Below are 22,246 nucleotides of genomic sequence, written 5' to 3' on the forward strand. Positions count from 1 at the left end.
CATCAAATAGTTTGTAACATTGACTATTATTTACGTTTAAGCGCATTGTTTATGAAAAGGTTACTTACTACCTACGTACCTACTTTTGTTTAACCACTCGTACTGAAAAATGTAGCCAATTATCAGTTATTAGGAAATATATAAAAAAAGTCGAATAAGTATTTATAATAATACGTAAAAAGTTAATACGCGTTTTATGAATAAATAGTTATTTATTACATGAACAATTCAGTGAAGCAAAGCAAGGAAAAAAATCCGGATGTGAAAAGCAAATTTGATTACTATAAGATATTTTATTTTTTTATGTCAATAAAATACAAGACGAGCAGGACGTTCAGCTGCCCTGCCCGGACGCCCTGCCCATTACAAAGCAGAGCCACTCAGAATTCTTGGAAAACCCAAAAATTCTGAGCGGCACTACAATTGCGCTCGTCTCGATGTTAAGTCTCATTTGCCCAGTAATTTCACTTGCTACGGCGCCCTTCAGACCAAAACACAATAATGCTTACCTACAGATTACTGCTTCACGGCAGAAATAGGCGCCGTTGTGTGGTACCCATAATCTAGCCGGCATCTGGGGCAGAGGAGCCTTCCACTGGTGCAGGCAATATAAATTATATCAAACCGGTCTACATAATTCATAGTCACTATAATTTTTTATTCAGTTACTGAAAGTCGTGTTATATTGCTGTCAATCATGTTGTATTCAAACTGTTATACTAAAATACAGTGTTATAACACAGTTTAATAATTGTGTTAATGTGTCAATCAGTCTAGATGTGCTTGTTCGCTACTTTGTGGTTCTAGTGAACTTTCGCGAGACTTGATTTATATGACTCTTACCACAACCGAATTATATTAATATTGCGACTGTCACTTAACATGACACTAGCTTTTTCTTATTTTACATTATCCTGTGAGACTGAGCTCTGCTCGGTGTGTTAACTCGGAAAAATGCTAGAGAGATTAGATCGGTTTTTTCCCCAAAAATGACTTGTTTTGTGTTTTGTACTGAATGTCAAAACTGGAAATAACGCGTATTTCTATAGACGACACCTAGCTAGATTTTTTAACCCCATACAGTATTCATGTACCTAAAAAGCAGTATGCAAGTCTGCAGATTCTGAGATATACGCAAATTTATACAAACAAAATTATATAGGTAAAATAATCTGATCGACTAAATATATCGGATATGGTACTAAATTTCTCTCTGTGACAATATTTGTAGTTTACTAACTTTTAACATGTTTTATCGATGACGTTTCGTTTAAATATAAATTATAAACGAGGTGAAATAGTGAACGGTTTCCAAAAATAAATAAATTAGTTCAATGGTGATATTCCGATGCCAGTAATTACTTTCAGATGCTGAAAGAGAATGACGCCCATCCGGGACAAATAAAGCCCAAATCCACCCGAAATAATCTTATGTAAATATTTCATTCGGCCTATCGCTCCTCACTTAGCTCAAACAAAACACAGTTTGAATCCGAGTGACGAATCCGATTATAAATATTATTTTAACTGTACATACCCGAGAGCTGAAATAGACTCACTCGAGCCGCAAACAAAACATCCCGCCACTTACGTACGTAACTACGTTATTTACTTTCTATCAAATGGCTCTAAAATAAATCGGACGGTCAGTTTTTGCCAGGCGATGCTATTTATAATCGAATACGATGATGCGTTTACCATTGACGCAGTCGGGATGAATTATGCAGGTGCCGTTTGTGTTGTTTGAAGAAAGAGGTGACCGATTATTGTCCTTGCCAACGGTCACATATTTCCATATTGCATCAAAATTTTCCTCTACGTGCGAATCTTTGTCATACTACGCTCTAAGAAACGTATTATTCAGACGTACACTCGCTGAAAACATCACATATTTTTGCACGTCTGGCTCTTATACTATTCAATACTATTTGTATGTTTTGCGATTTTTATTTTATTTGGATTTTATTTTGCTGTGGTTCTTATGGCGTAAACCTATTTAGCTGATACTTTTCTTTGGGAACACGTGTTTCAGTTAAATCGTGAAGAGAAGCTTGAAATTTCGAATTCAGTTTATTAAACTAGTTAAAGCTTACAAACGAATAAAAAGCCAGCTTGAACACCAAGCTTAGGAGTCAGGGGACTTATAACAGGACCATGGAAATATCTCACAACTGCATAATATTCACTTTACATTTTCGTTTATATTTTTAGGTGGAGTCCTAATCAACTTTCCAAATAAAAATCTTAGAAGATAGAGGCTAAGAGCTTATAATATGAGCTATGCCCCAATGAACGTCCCGTCAAAATCGTTGAGCCGTGTAAAAGACAGCTAAGAAAGGAAATCTCACAAGAATTCGAATGCGTTATTTGAACAAAAGAACAAGATAATATAATTTAAAAGTACCCACATCGACCATTACTACAACAATAAAAGCCCATAGTGTTATAAAAGTATATATAACAAATTTCCAGACACTATAAAATCAGAACCCAAAACCTATTTATTTACGCAAAAACTAAAAACATAACACTCACAAAAATGTTAGTACGTCCTTAACGTAACTAAATGAAAAGTTTTAATTTAGTAAGTAGGCATAATTTAATTTTATTACCAGTTTTTAAAGATTTATTTCACTCTTTTACAATTTTTTAAGACGAGAATAATATTACTATTAATAATGTAAAATTCACACCTCTAAAAATAGCATTTCATATGTTCACCTCTAACTTTAGAGATCTATAGATTAGCTAAGAGTACTATAGACTATACCTAAGTATAATTTACCATATGAGTGTTATAAGTATATTATTTACTAGTGGGAGGCTTTTTTGCAGAGGATACCGGCTAGACTATTGGTACCACAACGACGCCTATTGTGAAGCAGTAATGTGTAAGCATTACTGTGTTTCGGTGTGAAGGGCGCCGTGGCTAGTGAAATTACTGGGCAAATGAGACTTAACATCTTATGTCTCAAGCTGACAAGCGCAATTGTAGTGATGGCCTATCAATTATCATCAGCTGAACGTCCTGCTAGTCTCGTCCCTTAATTTTTATAAAAAAAAATGAAACTATGCATAAATTTTATGTGAGAAAATCATGAAAAATTTTAAATGACCGGGAACAAAAAGTGCACATTATTAGAGCATTAGCTCTTCAGGCTATTATAGTTTCGGAAAAGTGAACCTAGCTTCACCGTGAACTTGATACGACGGATTACGGCCTCAACATAGATACGGATCGATCAGCAGTCGCTTGCGTGACTGTCACTCGTCGCTTGCCAACAGAGATCCGCGACCCGCAAGCATTTACGTAAACATTAATGCTATGCATATACGAGTGTGTCACATCTTATATCTTTAAACGAGAAATTCTTATATATCTTAATATATATAAATTACGTGTCACGTTGTTTGTCCGCGATACCACGAGACGAGGAGGTGATTAATAGACAGCTCCTATTCTAAGCTATGTCTGCTAATATGCTTACTTACACATTAAATAAATGCTACTACCATTAATAACTACCATTTATGACTCAGAACTCAGGAATTGACATTCGGATTCGGGATTCGAAGCCAGCTTTGTATTTACGATCATTAAGTTAGTACAATGAGGTGGTCTATATAAAAACAACATTGAAGTGCGTGTCGGACATGTAAACAAAAGCATATAAACAAAATTTCATATCAAAATTTAAAATCTCTTTTGTCAATTACGAAATTTGTAGAACTTCAATTATTACAATAATTATTTCGTTTTCCTCTGTTCTATTCCATACTTCCTATTTGGGCTTCTGTCTTCTTTCCTACCCCTAATTATAAAATAATCAAATACTGCAAACCGTACAATGAATATAAAAATCTAGTGAAGAAAAACTGAGCCTTTTTAATTGGAATTGAAAAAGATCTAAAATTCCAAAATCTTAACTTACCGCACATGATATTACCTAAGTATTATTTTATATTATAATTCCTACAAATCAAAATAAATCGTTGCCAAATTCCTTCAAAAATAAAAGCTAAATTAGTGTATTTGAACCTCTAAGAATGTGTGACGCCCTGACGTCATTGACATCGGAATAATCGAGGAAAATACATTTTTCATGTTCCCACTAACGGCCGTATGACGACAATCGGCGTATATACCTAGAACCATTTTTGGCAAGGCTGCCAAATGTAGAGATCTAGAATTATTTAGTAACACGCTGAAGTCGTGCCTTATAATTTCGCAACGGTTATTGACCTTGTTAACATTTTGTATGAAATAATTTAATATGGTTGTGTTGCAATCCTTTGAATTAGCCTTCTTTATTAGCAGGAAGCCGCAATGTAAGCCTTCACACCGTCCCATATCAGATTTTGACAGCAAAATGGAAACCAACTATGGCGGTACATTTGAAATTAACTGCCGTAGTAATATAATATTGCTACGGTCGTCTATCTTATCTATACATATATAGTGAAAATGGTCTTTGTTTGAGGCTCTTTCACGCCTAAACCACTGATCGTCTCGACATGAACCTACCACTACTCGATGCGAAATTTATCCTTAGTGGTTTTACGCCTCCTAATTTTTGAATGAAAAAAGTCCAACGTTCCTTCCTTTAAATTCCGCGCGTTGGAATACCTGTCTCATCCCTTTCATATTACCGTGAAGTAAGTAAACAGTTTACAAATGGTACCATTGATTGGTGATTTTTGAAGTGTATGCCTGGATCTGACGTCACAAAGATGGCTGCCCGTCCCAATATTATGGCGCAAAGATTATAAGAGTTCAAGGTGCCCGCCTTGGTCTTTGTCTTGTTTAAAATCTCTCTGCTCCACGACCGTATTCTTTTAGATAAACGGGAAACAAAGTCCAGATATAAAGATTAAATCAATGTTATTTATTATAAAGCGTTAATAATTTACGTGTGAGTTGTTTATAACAATAATATGCAATCGGAAATGAAAATCGAGGCCATCAGGGGAAGGATCAGTTACAATAGGTACTGTTATTCTTGCATATGATAATTAGCACACATTTTTTTTATAATGCAACAAGCTGGTTGAAAATCAAACAGATACGTGTGGACCTACTTTTTTGGCTTTCACTGTAAAATAGCTTTTATAAACTGCAGAATAGACAACAAGTTGTGAGCTTGGTCGTTTAGCGATGTCTTCAATTTTCAAAGGCAAATCAAAGTACATGGATTGCACTGTTTCAACAGCAAGATTTTGGTAAGGAAAATGTGTTCTTTAATCTCTTTGTAATTAATAATGTTTATCTACTGTTTATTCTTGTTCAAAATTTCACTTTAACAGGATAATATTCAGCCCCTATCTATTGTTATGTATTCTTTTGATAGTTTTCAAGTCGCAAACTCTACATTTATACGTAACTAGCCGTTCCCGCTCGCTTCGCTGGGCAAATTTTAAAAGGAAGGAACGTTGGAATTCGAAAAATAAGTAGCCATAAACCAACTAGGATAAATTTCGCATCGAATGGTGGTAGTTTCATGTCGGTACGATCAGTGGTTTAGGCTTGAAAGAGCCTCAAACAAACACAATTTTCATTATATATTATATATGGAAGGAGATATTTATCATTGAACAGAAATAATGGAGGTATTAAGCAATATGGCGCAATAATTGTAGTACAATCTAATGCCTACACTTTAATATATTTAAATGCGATGCGAAAGATAACCACTACAATTATAAAACTGTAACGAGGCCGTGTCGGTACCTGAGATATTGCTGAAACTGCATCTTGAATGTGAATAAATATAAGTGCAATTGTATTTGATTTTAAAATGAGGCCTGTTGAGTATATTTTGCCTGATCTTCTCGGATCTTAGGCAAACCTTTTCTTGTGGGAACTGGATTTTAACGATCAATAAATTATTTAAAAATCCTATAATAAAAATATCTATTTTAAATCCTGACGAAACAAAGGAATGTCTTTTCTTATATGGTAATATGGTCCTTCGTGAGACGAGCACATGCATGCACGCATTAGTGATCTCTTACTTGATATGAGTCGTGATCTGATCATAAAATATCATCAAACTGTTTGTTCCCTGTGAAGGCATTATATTAGGAATACCAATATTTTCCACGTCTTTTGAACCAGTAACTAGTAGTATTTTTATCCATCATCGCTGCATTAACAAACTATCTCAAAGTTTAATATTACTTTTTTTTATGAAAATAAGGGACGAGACGAGTAGGAGTTCACCTGATGGTAATTGATACGCCCTACCCATTACAATTTAATGGCGCTCAGTATTCTTGAAAATCCCAAAAATTCTGAGCGGCACTAAAATTGCGCTCGTGTTGACCTTGAGACATAAGAAGATAAATAGTAAATAAATAGTAAATAAGTGTCATTTGCCCAGTAATATCACTAGCTACGGCGCCCTTTAGACCGAAACACAGTCATGTTTACACATTATTGCTTCACGGCACAGAAATAGTCACCGTTGTGGTACACATAATATAGCCGACTTACGGTGCAAAGGAGCCTCCCACTGGTTTTTACTTAATATTAATCTCGCAATAGACCTCAATCAACTTCAGGAGAAGCTTACCTATACTATAAAACACAGGTAGCGTACCTTATAAAGTTTTATTCATAATGATAACAAGAATATCGTCTATTTCTGGTCACATTTAATACTAGCCCAGCAGTCATAGTCACATCGAAACAGGCACAGGTTTTTCAGTGAAAAACATTCAGTTTCTGCTATAAATTATTCATAAATTGGGTTTCTCGCTACATTAATATACATTCGCCATTGAACGTTGAAGTTTCACGTCCGAAGGACTCATAAATAAAAACGAGGAATATTCTGGAAAAGAATCACTTATAATTCAGCGAAGGTTGCGCGTTATATCATTGCTTCTAGAACTTTGATTTCCTTAAAATATATAGAATATCCAGATACTATATTAATTATTAACGGAGTGAGGTAAACTAGTACAGGATTTACTTGATCATAAGTAATTAGGCCAGTGCAGTAGAAACAAATAACTACCGTCATTCGTTTTTTGATTAAACCCATTTGAAATACATAAATTGGTTCATCCACACAACCCAAAAACCAACAACTTAAAACAGAAAGAGAAACTATGGAATGAAAATCCCGAATCCGTTCTTGACCAAAAAGAAGAACTAGGAATGGGTGGGAGGGCTGAAGACTGGGATCTCAAATTACAAGAGCAAATTTAACTGAAGAACAGGTTTGTGAATGTGGTGAAAGATAAACAGAAGATCATCTACTATTCTGTAGCGATTTGAAAGCACAAAGCACAGAAGAAGTAGCAGATGCAACAATGATGCAAACTAAATTGCACAAGAATGGAAGTTAACATATAAACGGCCGGCAGATACAATAAGAATATATAGTATCTAAATAAATGTATGTGATTCTAAATATATCCCAACATAAAACTTTTATATGTAAGTGAATTCAACAGCGAGAATCATCTTCAGTATAAGTTAAGATTATTTTTAATACGTCGGTATAAAACTATGTAGCAATGCTTGACAAGACTTGCGAACGACTTTTGTTTTTGTTTAATGTATTTCTTCATAAAACCTTTGCACAGATTACACTTGTTCAATAAATGTACAAAAGTTTAAGATCCAGTAGTAGTATTATTGTTTAAAATTTAAAGTATACGGCGGCGCAGAGATCTCCAGGGTTGTGTGCATAATGTTCTAAAAAAATCAACTTATTTAGAGTAATACCGTGTTAGTAATGTACCTGCTATATATTTTATGACGAGGGCCTTTGCAAAGACCTTGTCCTAAAAGTGACTAAGTCCTAATTTTGACCATATTTAGAATAGTAATAAATACAAAAATCTAATGCCTCGGGGCATTAGAAAGAGAGGCAGGCCTTGTGGCAGGTGGACAGATGAAACATTGGCGGTGGCGGGGCAAAGTTTGATAGAGACTGCAAAAACCAAAACTAAATGGAGTTCTTTGGATGAGGCTTACCCAAAAGGAGTCCATACAACACCAGAGATAGTAACTTAGAGTTCTTAAATAATTGTTATTTTTGCATGGAATCAAATAAAGCTTCATTATTAATATTATTATTATAAATACAAAAACCTGCGCTCGTAAATTGATCGCAGTATTCTGTATAACATAGAATAATATATCAATTGGCGCTAACTCGGCTACAGGTTGACGTAAGACATGCTAATGACTGAACAAGCACCATGCTTTGTCTACAAGGTGAATACTGATAGTAACAACGTGTTGATAAATTATACGTCTGCATTATTGACACAGGTTATCTTGAAACTAATAAAGTTGCCCATGAGAACCTGTCGAGTTATAGATTATCAGACCAATACGGATAGTGGCGGCGACATGGGACGAGTCGTCCCCTACCCAAAAATGTGGTGGAGGGAGGCGACGGCTGGCTCATGCGTCATGCTCGTGAACTGGCGTTGCTTGCGGTGGCAGGATGATCCTGTTGCCGGAGTCTCGGCTTCAGATTTTTAAAAGTTATTATATATATTTTTTTATATTATATTATCCCTCATAAAATGCTCACAGAATACCTTTATTTATTTACGGTGTGTGTGGATGATGCAGCTACTGTACTCAATAACTTTTGTTTTGTATTAATTTACATTTACTTTTTTGACTCACTCGTGTAATGCATTGACTATTTGACGTTTGAGTATGTTTGTTGCATCACTTTACATATTATATTGTAATTGAAATGATTTGTAAAACAATAAAATGTAAATCTTGATTTAAAAGACTGGTAATGAGTATCTTGCTACTTCTTCTTATTAGCTCAACCCTTTACGAAGTAGCGGTAGCTTCAATAAGAAAAAAAATTTTTTTTGACATTCATAAGTATCATTTCCGTGATCTACATGAATAAAGTGATTTTAAATTTGAATTTATGGTCTAGAAACGAGTCGGATAATAATAGTGCATTATTCACGTTAGCTCTTCTTACTTGGGGGAATTTGAGGGCACGAAGCGAAGCCGAAGGCTTCAATGCACACGAGCAGTGCAATCGCACTTTTTCTTTTCTTTTTTATATCTATTCTATTCTTTATCCTGCTTTAAACCACAACTTCGAAGAATAAATTCACCGTTATCATTATTTTAGCCAATAAATATGAGATATACTGAAAAGTAAGAGACTGCTCGATAGACAGTTTCGACATCAACCACATTCCACCTTCGCACGACACGCCACAAGTTAGGATATCATCCCCACCATCTGGATGTGTGGCGGTCCTCCACAGTGCGGTTTTCAAGGAGCTTTCTTCCTCGTACTACAATGCTGTGGAATGAGCTTCCTTGTGCGGTGTTTCCGGGACGATACGACATGGGTACCTTCAAAAAAAGCGCGTAAACCTACCTTAAAGGCCGGCAACGCTCTTGGATTGCAAGAGAATGTGGGCTGCGGTGATCACTTAACACCAGATGACCCGTACGCTACCGTACCATACTGTTTAGAATACGAAGACAAACGACCGTACAGGTCACCCGATAGTATCTGATCCTGTTCTTCGCAATACTAGAGGAATCACAGAAGGTAGAACTAAGTATACCTACGTATCGAGCAGGAAACCCCGCACAACGAAGATCATTCCACAATTTTATTCTTTGTTTCGAATTTAGGTTGATCTTTCCTGTAGTGAAAGTTTCAATGGAGCCCTTGATTGGTGATCATCTACTGTCAAGTGAGCACCAGTTCATCCATTGATGACTAATAAACGTTTACCCAATGGGATTGTCAGTGATAAATATGTGGTTTTTGATAACATGAGGCAGCGTACGTTGCGAAATTGGGGCGAGTGTTCTATTAGCAATTCAATAATTAGTTTTAATTAGGCATTTAATGATCTATTACAAAATATTAGCGCTCGTGCCTCATTATTCATGAAAGCGTGACAGCTGCAAAGTGCAGTCGGCTCGCTGCAAACGGGTTTTACAATGTAGGTACAAATGTATTATTCCGATTATTTTTGTATGAACCCAATTAGATAACTGGTTTTGATTGTTACTAATAATCCAAGTCACTAGAGACTTTTAACTTAATTATTTTCAGTTTTAAATTTTGTTTTGTATCACGTGCAAAGTACCATCCGCATCACGTAGACGTCTGGCATTCCACAACCGCGCGTTTTGTTCGGAATTTCTTGCCTCGCACAGCCACTTTGTGGAATCAAGAAAAAAGCATACCTTAAAGGCCGGCAACGCATTTCTTGACACAACTGTTGTTGCGGATGTCCATGGGCGGTTGCCTCACCTCTCCCCATCCCGTGAGCCTCTTGCCCGTTTGCCCCCTTTCATATAATAAAATGAGCGATTCTCTCCTAACACTGATTATCTAAATCTACCAGGAGAGTTTCATATGTGATTGTAAATGTACGTGTATGTATCTATGTATAAATTTTTGATTTTTTTTGAATAAGTAGTGTTTTTTATAGTGTACTAGCTGACCCGATGGATGTTGTTCTGTACATAATAAATAACATACTGTTTTTTTATGAAATTGTCTGTATCTCTCAAGTTGGACTAAGCTGCACTCCATCAAGTACCTCCCCCATTAAATCCGTTCATTAGTTTAGGAGTTCACTGGAAACCAACATCGGGACACTGGATTTATATATAAATATATAAAAGGCATAAAAGGAATTTATTTTCTCAAAATTGATTCCTTTAGAATTCTTTTTGATGTCATTTCTACTAGATACTACTACCGCTTCGGAAACAAATGGCACTCTCGAGAGAGAAGAAGCGGCTCAAGAAACACTCCCATCATTCTTTTATATTCCAGATATGTGTATATATCTTATAGTATTTAGAAGTCGTGAGCGCTTTATCTTCCGACTTACTTCACAACGTTTAATATTAAGGAGAGATTTTTATATTAGTATTAAGTATAAATACAGTGTAGCGGCAGCGGGTATTTTTTACTTATGAATACTTACTCCTTTCAGATGCCGTTTTATATTTAAAGATACATAATACATTAAATGCATTTAGTAATATTTATTACGATGTAGGTATCTTCTAGTAGGCTTTACGTTGATTAAATTAAACGTAGCTGTAATTACTGATTGTGTTAGGTTTTTAATATTGTGAAGTGAAACCACAAAAATATTTGCATGTCTGTCAAGACGAAACAATATGTGCCTGCTCCTAAATTTATAACAACTTTACTTGTGAATATTTCTGGTAAATAAAGACCTTTGACTTTGTAGGTACTTCATAACATGATATTAATACATTGCGGTCAATTTAAATAAAGTTTTAAAAATAAGATTTATTATGTCTACTTTGGACGGTGACCTATTTATTGATTACATATTATCGCCTCACCGTTATCAACACCTTCGCACAGAATTAATGTGTTTTTATACGCTGTCATCCGCTATCTAATCTTAGCTAAATCATATTTACGTCAAACATCTGATAAGTACTAATTAAGATAATAGTAATTGTTTTCACCGAACCGCGTACTTGAAAAGTGCGAGAGTTAAGTGTTTTTTGTTTGTAAAGGTAACTAGTAAGGTTATTGACAGCCGCGCGCTCCGTCTAGATACCGCACCAACTAATTACCAGCTGCGCTTAAGGCGCGTACAAACTGGTGAAACGTTACATGAAATGTATCACATCTATCCGATCCGAGGAATCACATGAACGTTGCCGGCCTGTAGGGAAGGTGTACACGTTTTTTTTTTTTGAAGGTACCCATGTCGTATCGTCCCGAAAACAACGCACAAGGAAGCTGATTCCACAGCTCATCTGGTAGTATGTGGAAGAACTGTCACACATCCAGATGGTGGGGATGATATCCTATTTTGTGGAATGTCGTGCGAAAGTGGGATAACGACAGCAGGAATCAGGTGAAACATCTCTTCAGAAAAAATCCCCCGTGATAAATGCTGTAGAAGACACACAATGAAGCGACGATGCAACTCCAAGTGTTCCAACAGTTCACACAGCACTGGGTTCCCGTCTATTCGAGCAGCTCTGCGTTGCACGCGGTCAAATCGATCGAGCTGATACTGGGGTGCGCCAGACCAATATTCTTTATGTGACCGAACCTGCGCTTTATAGAGCGCTAGAATCTGGGCCGTCTTGAAGTATTGCCGTGCTGTCACACAGGGTATCCAAGAGTTTACATGTCGACGTTTTCCCTAACGCGTCAAAAGAAGTATAACTATAAAGCAGACTGGTATATTTCGAGGCAATATGACTAATACTTAATAAAGACTACAAGTACACCTACAAAATTACTTATAACGAATACACCGATGTAGACGTAGTATTGTTGTCGTAGATACTATACATACTTAAATCATTTTGTGTGGACTTTAGTGTTCTAATATGACAATTATTTTATCAGAATTTTGGAATATTTTCTGTTTTTATGTCTCATAAGGGAAGTAAGAACGGGTACGCACAGTGGTGCTATTCTCGTTGATATTAAGCTCCGATCCAACCCACGTTTTGATCTAGATTCGTATTCTCCTATCATATCCCTAGGACGTAAACTGAACCATGATTGATATATTGCCAATATAGTTCTACCAAATGTAAATACAATATTCTACTATTATAAAAAGGGTTATCTATGCTCTATAATATGATGTTTTAAGTTGTTTAATTGAAAAAAAATAACAGTTATTTAATTAAGTAGATATGCATTCCCAACAATTCGCGTTGTCTTGTTATGAGAATACACATCACACGATTTCTCTAAATCGAAACGTAACTTCGTCACAAAACCGTCAATTTGCATTAGGAGAATAATATGTAATTTTACTTTTTGACATAAGGTCGCTGCGATCCTATACTCGTTTGGTTGCGAGAATAGATTTACTGATCGGTGATACATAGGCTGCACTAAACTACAACCGCCGCATCATCCTCCATCACGACAATGCGAGTTCTCACACCGCGCACAGAACAAAAGAGTGTTTAGAGCAAGAAAACATAGAATTATTAGACCATCCGCCGTACAGCCCCGACCTAAGCCCTAATGATTTCTATACTTTCCCCAAAATAAAGAATAAATTGCGTGGTCAGAGATTTTCATCACCTGAAGACGCTGTGGACGCCTATAAAACGGCCATTTTGGAGACCCCAACTTCCGAATGGAATGGTTGCTTCAATGATTGGTTCCATCGTATGGAAAAATGTGTCAAATTTCGCGCAGAATACTTCGAAAAGCAATAAATACAATTTCAAATAGTAATGTTGTGTCACTTCCTTGATTCCCGAAATTTTCAGTGCCACCCTCGTAGTAAAGAATTATCAAGCCTTAGAAGGGAAGTACACCTAATAACTGTTATGTTAGCGCATTGAACCTCATCGGAAATGAACAATGAAATCACGTAACCGACATCGTGTATTACAGCTAAAACTTATTAAGTTAAGGTTATTTTACACTTCTGAAGTGCCTCGTAAACTCTGTGATAAGAACACAATGAGATTGATAAGAAAACGCTGATAAATGACGTCACAAAGTTGTTCAATCTTAGCCAATATTTATATAGCTCATGTTATGATTTCAAACATGTTTTTTTCGTTTTAGATAGATGTCTTATTTATTTACCTAAACTAACAAAAATTTTTATATTTGCAACACTTGTAAATCGAATTGATTGAAATTGGTGTTTAACAGCAGTTAGTGGTTCATTTTGAATCACTGAGATTTTAATTATAATTGACTGGGAAATGTTTTAAGTCTTTGTAATAAGAATTTAGCATATTTTGAAGCGAAGCGTGTATTTGTTAATTATGAATTTGCAGGAAGCAAAATAATGAATAATAATATTCATTATAATATGCACTTTTATATAATTTAAATTGAATGAGAATTTTTTTAACGTGGACAATATATTTAAATTAAACTCAGTTAGATAATTAACTATAATTGTTAAGAGAATTTATAAACATGCGCAAATATCAAAACAAAGACGTCAATAGTACGTTTAATTTAATTGTCAAGTTATTAAATATATTTATTATAAATAATATACCTGGCCTTAGGTTTACTACTGAGTAACGGCGGTTCCCAATATACAGTCTATCTTTTTTTTATGGAATAGGAGGACAAACGAGCGTACGGGTCACCTAGTGTTAAGTGATCACCGCCGCCCACACTCTCCTGCAACACCAGAGGAATCACAGGAGCGTTGCCGGCCTTTAAGGAAGGTGTACGCGCTTTTCTTGAAGGTACCTCTTACTTGAGATAAAAATCGTAACTATCGTTGACTTTTCTGTCCCAATAAACTTATCGACGGTAACTCACTTTATCCGTACACGCTGTCTGTCAATGGGTCGACGTATAGCTTAAAAGCGATAGAAGTTTGTATGGAAATTACAATTCACGCGTCCCAATATAAGGCGATAAGAATGACTTATCGGGTATGTTGGGACAGCTTCAGATTATTGACAGAAGAAGGTAGTAATTTATCTCTATCTGTAGATTGTATATTGGGAACGGCCGTAAGATATCGTAAATATTTCTCCTGAACGGCATTCAGGATTGATGAAATTATTTAGTATTTATGGGTTTCTTTGTAGACCTCGATAATTATTAGTAGAGTTTATTCATTACAAACTAATATTCAATTCTTTCACTTCTAATTCTACAAATGATTTGAGTTTTCTTTAGTGTTAATTCCGCCAATATTTGTCTTTAAACAATTCGACACGTGTTTCGCCTCTACACGAGGCATCCTCAGATCGTGTTGTCTGGCACGAGACTAATTTAATAATAAAGCGCGGGAATTAGCCAATTGACTAGTACAAGAAGAAAAAAATTTCTCGTGCCAGATTTTGGCGAGACAACACGTCCTGAGGATGCCTCGTGTAGAGGCGAAACATCTGTCGAATTGTTTAAAGACAAATATTGACGGAATTAACACTAAAGAAAACTCAAATCATTTGTAGAATTAGAAGTGAAAGAATTGAATATTAGTTTGTAATGAAGATAGATAGAATAGTTAGTTTGTAATAAGATAGAGATAATAAGAAAACTCAAATCATTTGTATAATTATGGATTTCCGCAAAGTAACGCCTACATCAATAAATTTACTTCTAATTCTTTTATAGCATACGAGAATAGTTAAAGAGGGCGGTTACTTGTTATTATTCGACTATTATTATTTATTATTTTTACATTAAACCTTCCGGAATTTGACCAAAAACTATAATTATACCTAGCAGTTGTATACAAGAAAGGAATTATCTTATCTGACATAATTAATTTATTGCCAATAAATTTTTTATATAAAAATAATTGCCAGCGCAGTAGAAACAAATCACAGAAAACCGTCATCCGTTTTTTGACTAAACCCGTTTGAAATCCATAAATAGTTTCATCCACACAACCGAACAGCCAACAACTTACAAAAGAAAGAGAAACTATAAAATGAAAATTCCCAACCCATTCTTGACCAAAGAGAAGAACTAGGAATGGGTGGGAGGGCTGAAGACTGGGATCTCAAATTACAAGAGCAAATTCAACTGAAAAAGAGGTTTGTGAATGTGGTGAAAGATAAACAGAAGAACATCTACTATTCTGTAGCAATTTTAATGCACAAAGTACAGAAGAAGTAGCAGATGCAACAATGATGCAAACTAAATTGTACAAGAATGGAAGTTAGCGTTCTTTGGCAAATTTCAAGAGTATAAACTTAAATATTTAATTCAATGCAATTATGATAGATACATAGGTACGTTTAAACAAACCGGTGATCTAACCAACTGAGCTAACCGTTCTAATAACGCCTCGTTATAAAATCTTGTTTGCTTTGTTCAACTCTCAGGTTGTGGCTTCACCTACAGGATCTACTTTACAGTTGATAACCTGCTCAACCCCAATATTTGCATATTAGGAAATTGACTTGAACAAAGCAAACAAGATTTTATAACGAGGCGTTACTCGAACGGTTAGCTCAGATGGTTAGATCACCGGCACGGTGTGTGGCACGAGGTCGTGGGTTCGAGTCCCGCATCGTTCATAAAATTTTGTTTATCAAATTTTATTTGTGCATAGGTACGTTATTTTAAAATTCTTCGTCTCTGCATACTATAAATCCTTAAAAAGTGCTGAAGTGTTTCAGCCTTGTCTATTAATATTAAGATTGTGTATTTTAAGTCTTTTATCATAACATTTTTACAAATGAGATGATAAAGTGACAACCTGCCTGCGTATCGGTGACACTGACAAGGCTCTTGTTTTCAAATGCCGCCATATCTGGTGATGTGTATTTGAATCAATCGCACTAAGCCTCTGACTGAAACTTCTAGATGTAATCTTGTCGTGTTTGCATACGTGAAAAGTCATATGCCACGTAAGTAAATAGTCTGTGACGTGTACATTATGTATGATATGAAACGTTATTGAGTCATTAATAGCCGCCAACAATTCGAATGCATGCATTTCACGGCATATAAACCCCCTTATTCATAATGGTCCGCTAACTTTAAACAGCCGCTTAGGAGAGTTTTTTCTCATTCTGGCTTAGGTCAATAGAAGAAGACAGAGTGAGAATTAGCAATGCTTTAAGTTAGCAGATTATTATGAATAAGGGGGTTTATATCTAAGATACTGTAAGAGCTGCTTAATCTAACAGATACTTGCACGTAATTCCAGAAAAACATTCCAAGCCACAATAATGTCGAAATTGAGTTAAGAACACAAAACTGGTCACGTGACTCATATTAACGGACTGACAAAAAATGGCAGCCCTACTGGCACTCTTTAAATGACATCATGACTTAGTAGGCCAACCCACGTGTATGGAATACACTAATATTTATTAGCATTTTAACACGAATTCCTTAAAACGTGATGTTTGTGGCTTGGAATTTTTTTCAGGAACTACGTCCACTTAACAATCCGAATTAATAGTAAGTCTGTTGCCAAATTACATTAGCTGAAGAATTAGGGGCGCACCTGGTAGGTGTTCAAGCACGCCGTCGACGCAGATCGAATATATTTTACCTACAACCAGTGAAAAGATTCAGAAACTAGAGCCTCCGACTTTCACAATGCACATCACCGTATTTCATTCGTGGTCTCGTCAATATTTTTATCAAACAGCGTAACATACGTGTAGTGTATTGACATCTAGTTTGAACTGAGTATGTGTAAATAATCATTGTCACTGTCGATGTCATGACAGTGATAATATTAACCGTGTGACGTAGTGCTATATAAGGAATGCTCAGTACAGCGGAAGGAGTTCCAATCGGCTATCGGTCGCGAGCGGACGTCCCCGTGTGTAGTGCTACATAGTAAAGATTAGTTGTTTCACTCGTGACCAAACGTATTACAATATGTATGAATAAAAATATGTATATCCTAAAGACTCCAGCAAGGATCTAAAGCGGCGTCAATTATCCCTAGAAGATAATTGAAGTGAAAAATTGTTTAGAGGCGTTGAGTACTTTTCTTGGGATGGGTATAAAATGTTAAACTCGCGTCAGGACACGTGACCTGATCGAAAATTCGTAAGACAGTCAGTGAAATTATTGATGAAAATGGATTTTTGTGAGAGATAAACTTTTTAATATAAAATAATTGTAATAGTTCTGAAATGTTAATTTTTTTATGTATTATAAATTGTCATTTTTGTGTACGATAGCTTGCCCAATAAATGAATATTATATTTACTCGTAACCACATAAATGCTAGTAGATACTTTTATACTGATAAATAAAGCTATTCGTGTCGTTCTAGATGTTCAAGTTTTCACTTCTGCCGGCACTTCCAAAGGGAAACCCGTTATTTTTTTTAATAGCGAAGGGCACAATGTCCATAATGTCCTGTACACAATTCGCTCAAGATAATGCCGGGCCTTGTCGAGGATGCATGGATAGTTAATATTTTTGACTTACCTTCACTCATAAAGTAGGGTATTCTGAACCTTCCTGAGAGCACTCTATCCCGTAGAGACTGTAGAGTAGAGCCGTCAAACGGCAGTGCACCGCAAACTAAGACATAAAGCACCACCCCGAGACTCTGGAATAATAACAATTCATAAATTCATATATTTTAAATCAAAACAGGATGTGATATCACCTATTGAAAGTCAAAAACTACCACCCATTCCAAAAAGAATGCCTCAGACCTGAGAAGAACAACAAACTCAGCGCGCTATTTTTTTAATAAAAAAAATATGGTTACAAAGTAATATCGTACAATAAAACTAACTATTTGAAAGTAACCACACAAACGTTTTTTAATAATTCTTTTGAATATCGTAATACTCTCACAACTGTAAATGCATATGCTTCCATCGCCCCACAAAAGACTTACTAACTTTACTTAGCCGAGTAGTAAGCATAACAAGTTTATGTCTATTCCTGGTGTTAACATTATAGTTATGACAGTTTCTAGCAAATTGACTCATGTGCCTACGTACATACTTTAAATTATCAAGAATATAATATTGAGAAGCAACATTCAAGATGTTAACTTCTTTAAATTTTGCTCTCAATGATTCTTTAGGACCTAGGTTATAAATAGCGCAAAGTTACATACAATTGAAAATTTTAAGACGTGAACCAACCTTCTACCGAAATATATTATTCTGTTCATTTTTGTGCAATCAGTCGTCAGACTACAATGGGTTTAAATAAAACACTTTTAAAAGATTAAAACGCGTGTAATTGTAACTGTGTTTACATTAGATTTTTGCGTTAAAGTTACATTTTTATTTTAGTTAACCCGACGTTTCAAGACCTGGATCTGGAAAGGTCTTTAAAAGTGTTTTATTTAAATGTGTAACACTCGCGTTAATCAAAGAAAATACTACACTGGGTTTGTTATAGATCTGACGGCCTGACAGTCTACTTAAAGCATAATATAGTTTATTTTGGGCCTCTTAAACTCGTTGAGCTATATTAAAATGATACGATCGAAAATTATCTGTTTTAGTACGTATCAAAAAGAAAACAACGCAAGCATACCACTGATCAGTCCTTGAGCCAATATAGCGCACGCGAAAATGCGCCAACCGACGTAAGCAAGACGTCATAGATTTCCAAATTTATAATCATTCGCGTCATTAAATAATAAATAGTAGATAGAATCGATTTACTTAATTCTTTAACAGTTATATGTTATCATGTTTGGTCTAGAGCGCGCCGGCATTGTCGAGTGGTAATTAACATTGGAGAATCTCAGAAATATCCTATATCTTTAAATGAGCAATTCTTGTCAATATATAATCTGAATCTCGGAAACAGCTCCAACGATTTTAATGAAATTTAAAAAAATTTAGTTTTAGTGAGAAACAGCTACAATAACATTAGAATACAAAGGTAAATTTCACAACTATATACAAGACTGTAATAGCTCAGACGGGAGACTGGGTAATTCGGAAAGCAGAAGACGATCGAATCCAGATGTCCTATTAGTTTTTTTTGTTTAAGTTTTTAGATACTTAAAAATCCGAGCAAGGCTTGGTCATCCGGATATTATTATTTAAGGCGCCCGTGTAGACAGTTGAAATAACGCTGAAATATTGTGAAACTCAAAATTTCCTCGAAATGTGTTGGAAAACAACCCGTCAGATGAGATGGTCAGATATACTTGCTATCATGTTAGTTTATAATAATACATTGTTTTTGTCGAGGGCACGGTGTTTAGGATTCCTTTTTTAGCAAAATAATTGCTTATATATCTATTTTACAAAATAAGGGAACACAGAGCTCATTGAAGGTTTTTGGACAGATTACAAAATATGTAAATGTTGTTCTTGACAGGCTTCTACAATTATGTTTACCAATGGGAAGCTCCTTTGCACAGGATGCCGGCTAGATTATGGGAACCACAACGGCGCCTGTTTCTGCTACCAGTAGGAGGCTCCTTTGCACAGGATGCCGGCTAGATTATGGGAACCACAACGGCGCCTGTTTCTGCTACCAGTAGGAGGCTCCTTTGCACAGGATGCCGGCTAGATTATGGGAACCACAACGGCGCCTGTTTCTGCTACCAGTAGGAGGCTCCTTTGCACAGGATGCCGGCTAGATTATGGGAACCACAACGGCGCCTGTTTCTGCTACCAGTAGGAGGCTCCTTTGCACAGGATGCCGGCTAGATTATGGGAACCACAACGGCGCCTGTTTCTGCTACCAGTAGGAGGCTCCTTTGCACAGCATGCCGGCTAGATGGGTACCACAATGGTGCCTATTTCTGCCGTGAAACAGTTATGTGTAAGCATTGCTGTGTTTCGGTCTGAAGGGCGCCGTAGCTAGTGAAATTACTGGGCAAATAAGACTTAACTTCTTATGTCTCAAGGTGACGAGCGCAATTATTGTAGTGCCGCTCAGAATTTTTGGGGTTTTTCAAGAATCCTGAGCAGCAGTACATTGTTATGGGCAGGGCGTATCAATTACCATTAGCTGAATGTCCTACTCGTCAAGTCCCGTAATTTCATTAAAAAATAATGATACCAATAATGGTACGTGACTCACCCATATATCTATTTCAGGTCCCGTGTACCGCTTTCCCTCGAACACTTCGGGCGCGGCGTACGGAGGAGAACCGCACCACGTGGCGAGGAGCTCTCCGACCGCGTAGTAGTTACTGAACCCGAAATCCGCAATCTTTATATTCATGTTCCCGTCCAAGAGCAAGTTCTCCGCCTGAATGGAAAACTTTATTATTTCCACCAACTTTAGATACATCTTTGCGTAAGAGGAATCATCTCAAGGCAATTTGTGCGGGTATGATACCTAATAACCGCCCTCATGCTGAACACCATAGGAATGGCTCGAAGTGAAAACTAGTTACGACGTATTGAACACTCTAATATATGCCTCGTAAGGATATTAAATTAGCGCTATCAACCAGTGCAAAATTAGCAGAATAATTGATACGAAATTACATATAAGTATACATATCATTATAAATGTTATGACTTCTTGATTAAAGAACAAAAATATAATTGCGTTTTATTGACCTCTCCTTGAAGTGTTGACTTCTGTCGGATTTTTATTTTATGGAATAGAAGGACAAACGAGCGTACGGGCCACCTGTTGTTAAGTGATCACCGCCGCCCACAATCTCTTGCAATACCAGAGGAATCACAGGAGCGTTGCCGGCTTTTAAGGAAGGTGTACGCGCTTTTTTTGAAGGTACCCATGTCGTGTCGTCCCGGAAACACCGCACAAGGAAGTTCATTCCACAGCTTAGTAGAACGTGGAAGAAAGCTCCTTGAAAACCGCACTGTGGAGGACCGCCACACATGCATATGGTGGGGATGATATCCTAACTTGTGGCGTGTCGTGCGAAGGTGGAATCCGGCGGCAGGAATCAGGTTGAGCTGTTACACGACCCTGGGTCAACAAGCACTTTTGATCCTGTTCTTATTTCAGTCGACCACGCTGACCCAATGAGAATTGGTCCAGTGCAAACATAAACTTTGAATATTTTCGCAAGTCTCTGTAGGTTTCGGTCAAAGTAATTTCGGCTAATAAATTTGCATAATATGAGTACGAAAGTCAAAAACACAGCTGTACATGGCAGCGGCGATAGTTTTGTTTGAGGGTATACAACACAATATCGACTTGCAAACACAACCAAAGGTAGTTCATTTCACAGTATGGTTGTACATATTTAGATACGAGAAAAGTACCTTGAGACAGTAGATGATCTCAGTATAGATGAGGGTGTTATTAAAGACTGTGGCGCGTGTGGTAGCTGTACTAGAATTTGGCTGCAGGAATCAGCTGGTGTTATCTAACCTCCTCGCAACACTACGAGTAATAACAGATGTCTAAACTTAATTTAAATGTTTAAACCTATTCAAATTTATTCTGCCACACGAAAAAATGATTAGGTACTAAATTCAAATAAAGATATATGTATATAACATACATACATGCATAATATCACGCCTCTTTCCCGTAGAGGTAGGCAGAGACCACTTCTTTCCACTTACTACGATCCTTACATACTTGTTTCGCTTCGTCCACTTTCATTATTCCTTTCATATATGCTCTCCGGTTTAGGGTACTCTTGACCTGGCCTTTTTTATAATATAACATTCAAACGTAATAATATTGTTTCCTATTCTAGCTTATTCGTCATTCGAAAGTCCAAAAATAGTATTAAAATAGTATCCATACGGAACATAGGTTACCTACATAGACTGACGCAATATGAATATTTTGTACGTGCTCTGTCCCGTCGCAAACAATGCATTGCTTATTCAATTTATTCCTTACACTAAAGACCAATC

General features: G+C 36.3%; 1 protein-coding gene across 2 annotated transcripts in view; it reads right to left on the bottom strand.

The window, feature by feature from the left end:
• LOC126968059 (serine/threonine-protein kinase SIK2) overlaps positions 1 to 22,246 on the bottom strand; it is a 93,426-nt gene that overhangs the window by 7,907 nt on the left and 63,273 nt on the right. For both annotated transcript variants that reach the window (XM_050812862.1, XM_050812861.1), the window contains 2 exons: positions 20,478 to 20,648; positions 17,895 to 18,018 (listed from right to left, as the gene is read on the bottom strand). In XM_050812862.1, the coding sequence (XP_050668819.1) occupies positions 17,895 to 18,018; positions 20,478 to 20,648 (295 nt within the window). The remainder of the gene's footprint in view (positions 1 to 17,894; positions 18,019 to 20,477; positions 20,649 to 22,246) is intronic.

This window comes from Leptidea sinapis, chromosome 14 (assembly GCF_905404315.1).
Source record: "Leptidea sinapis chromosome 14, ilLepSina1.1, whole genome shotgun sequence".
Lineage (NCBI taxonomy): Eukaryota > Metazoa > Arthropoda > Insecta > Lepidoptera > Pieridae > Leptidea > Leptidea sinapis.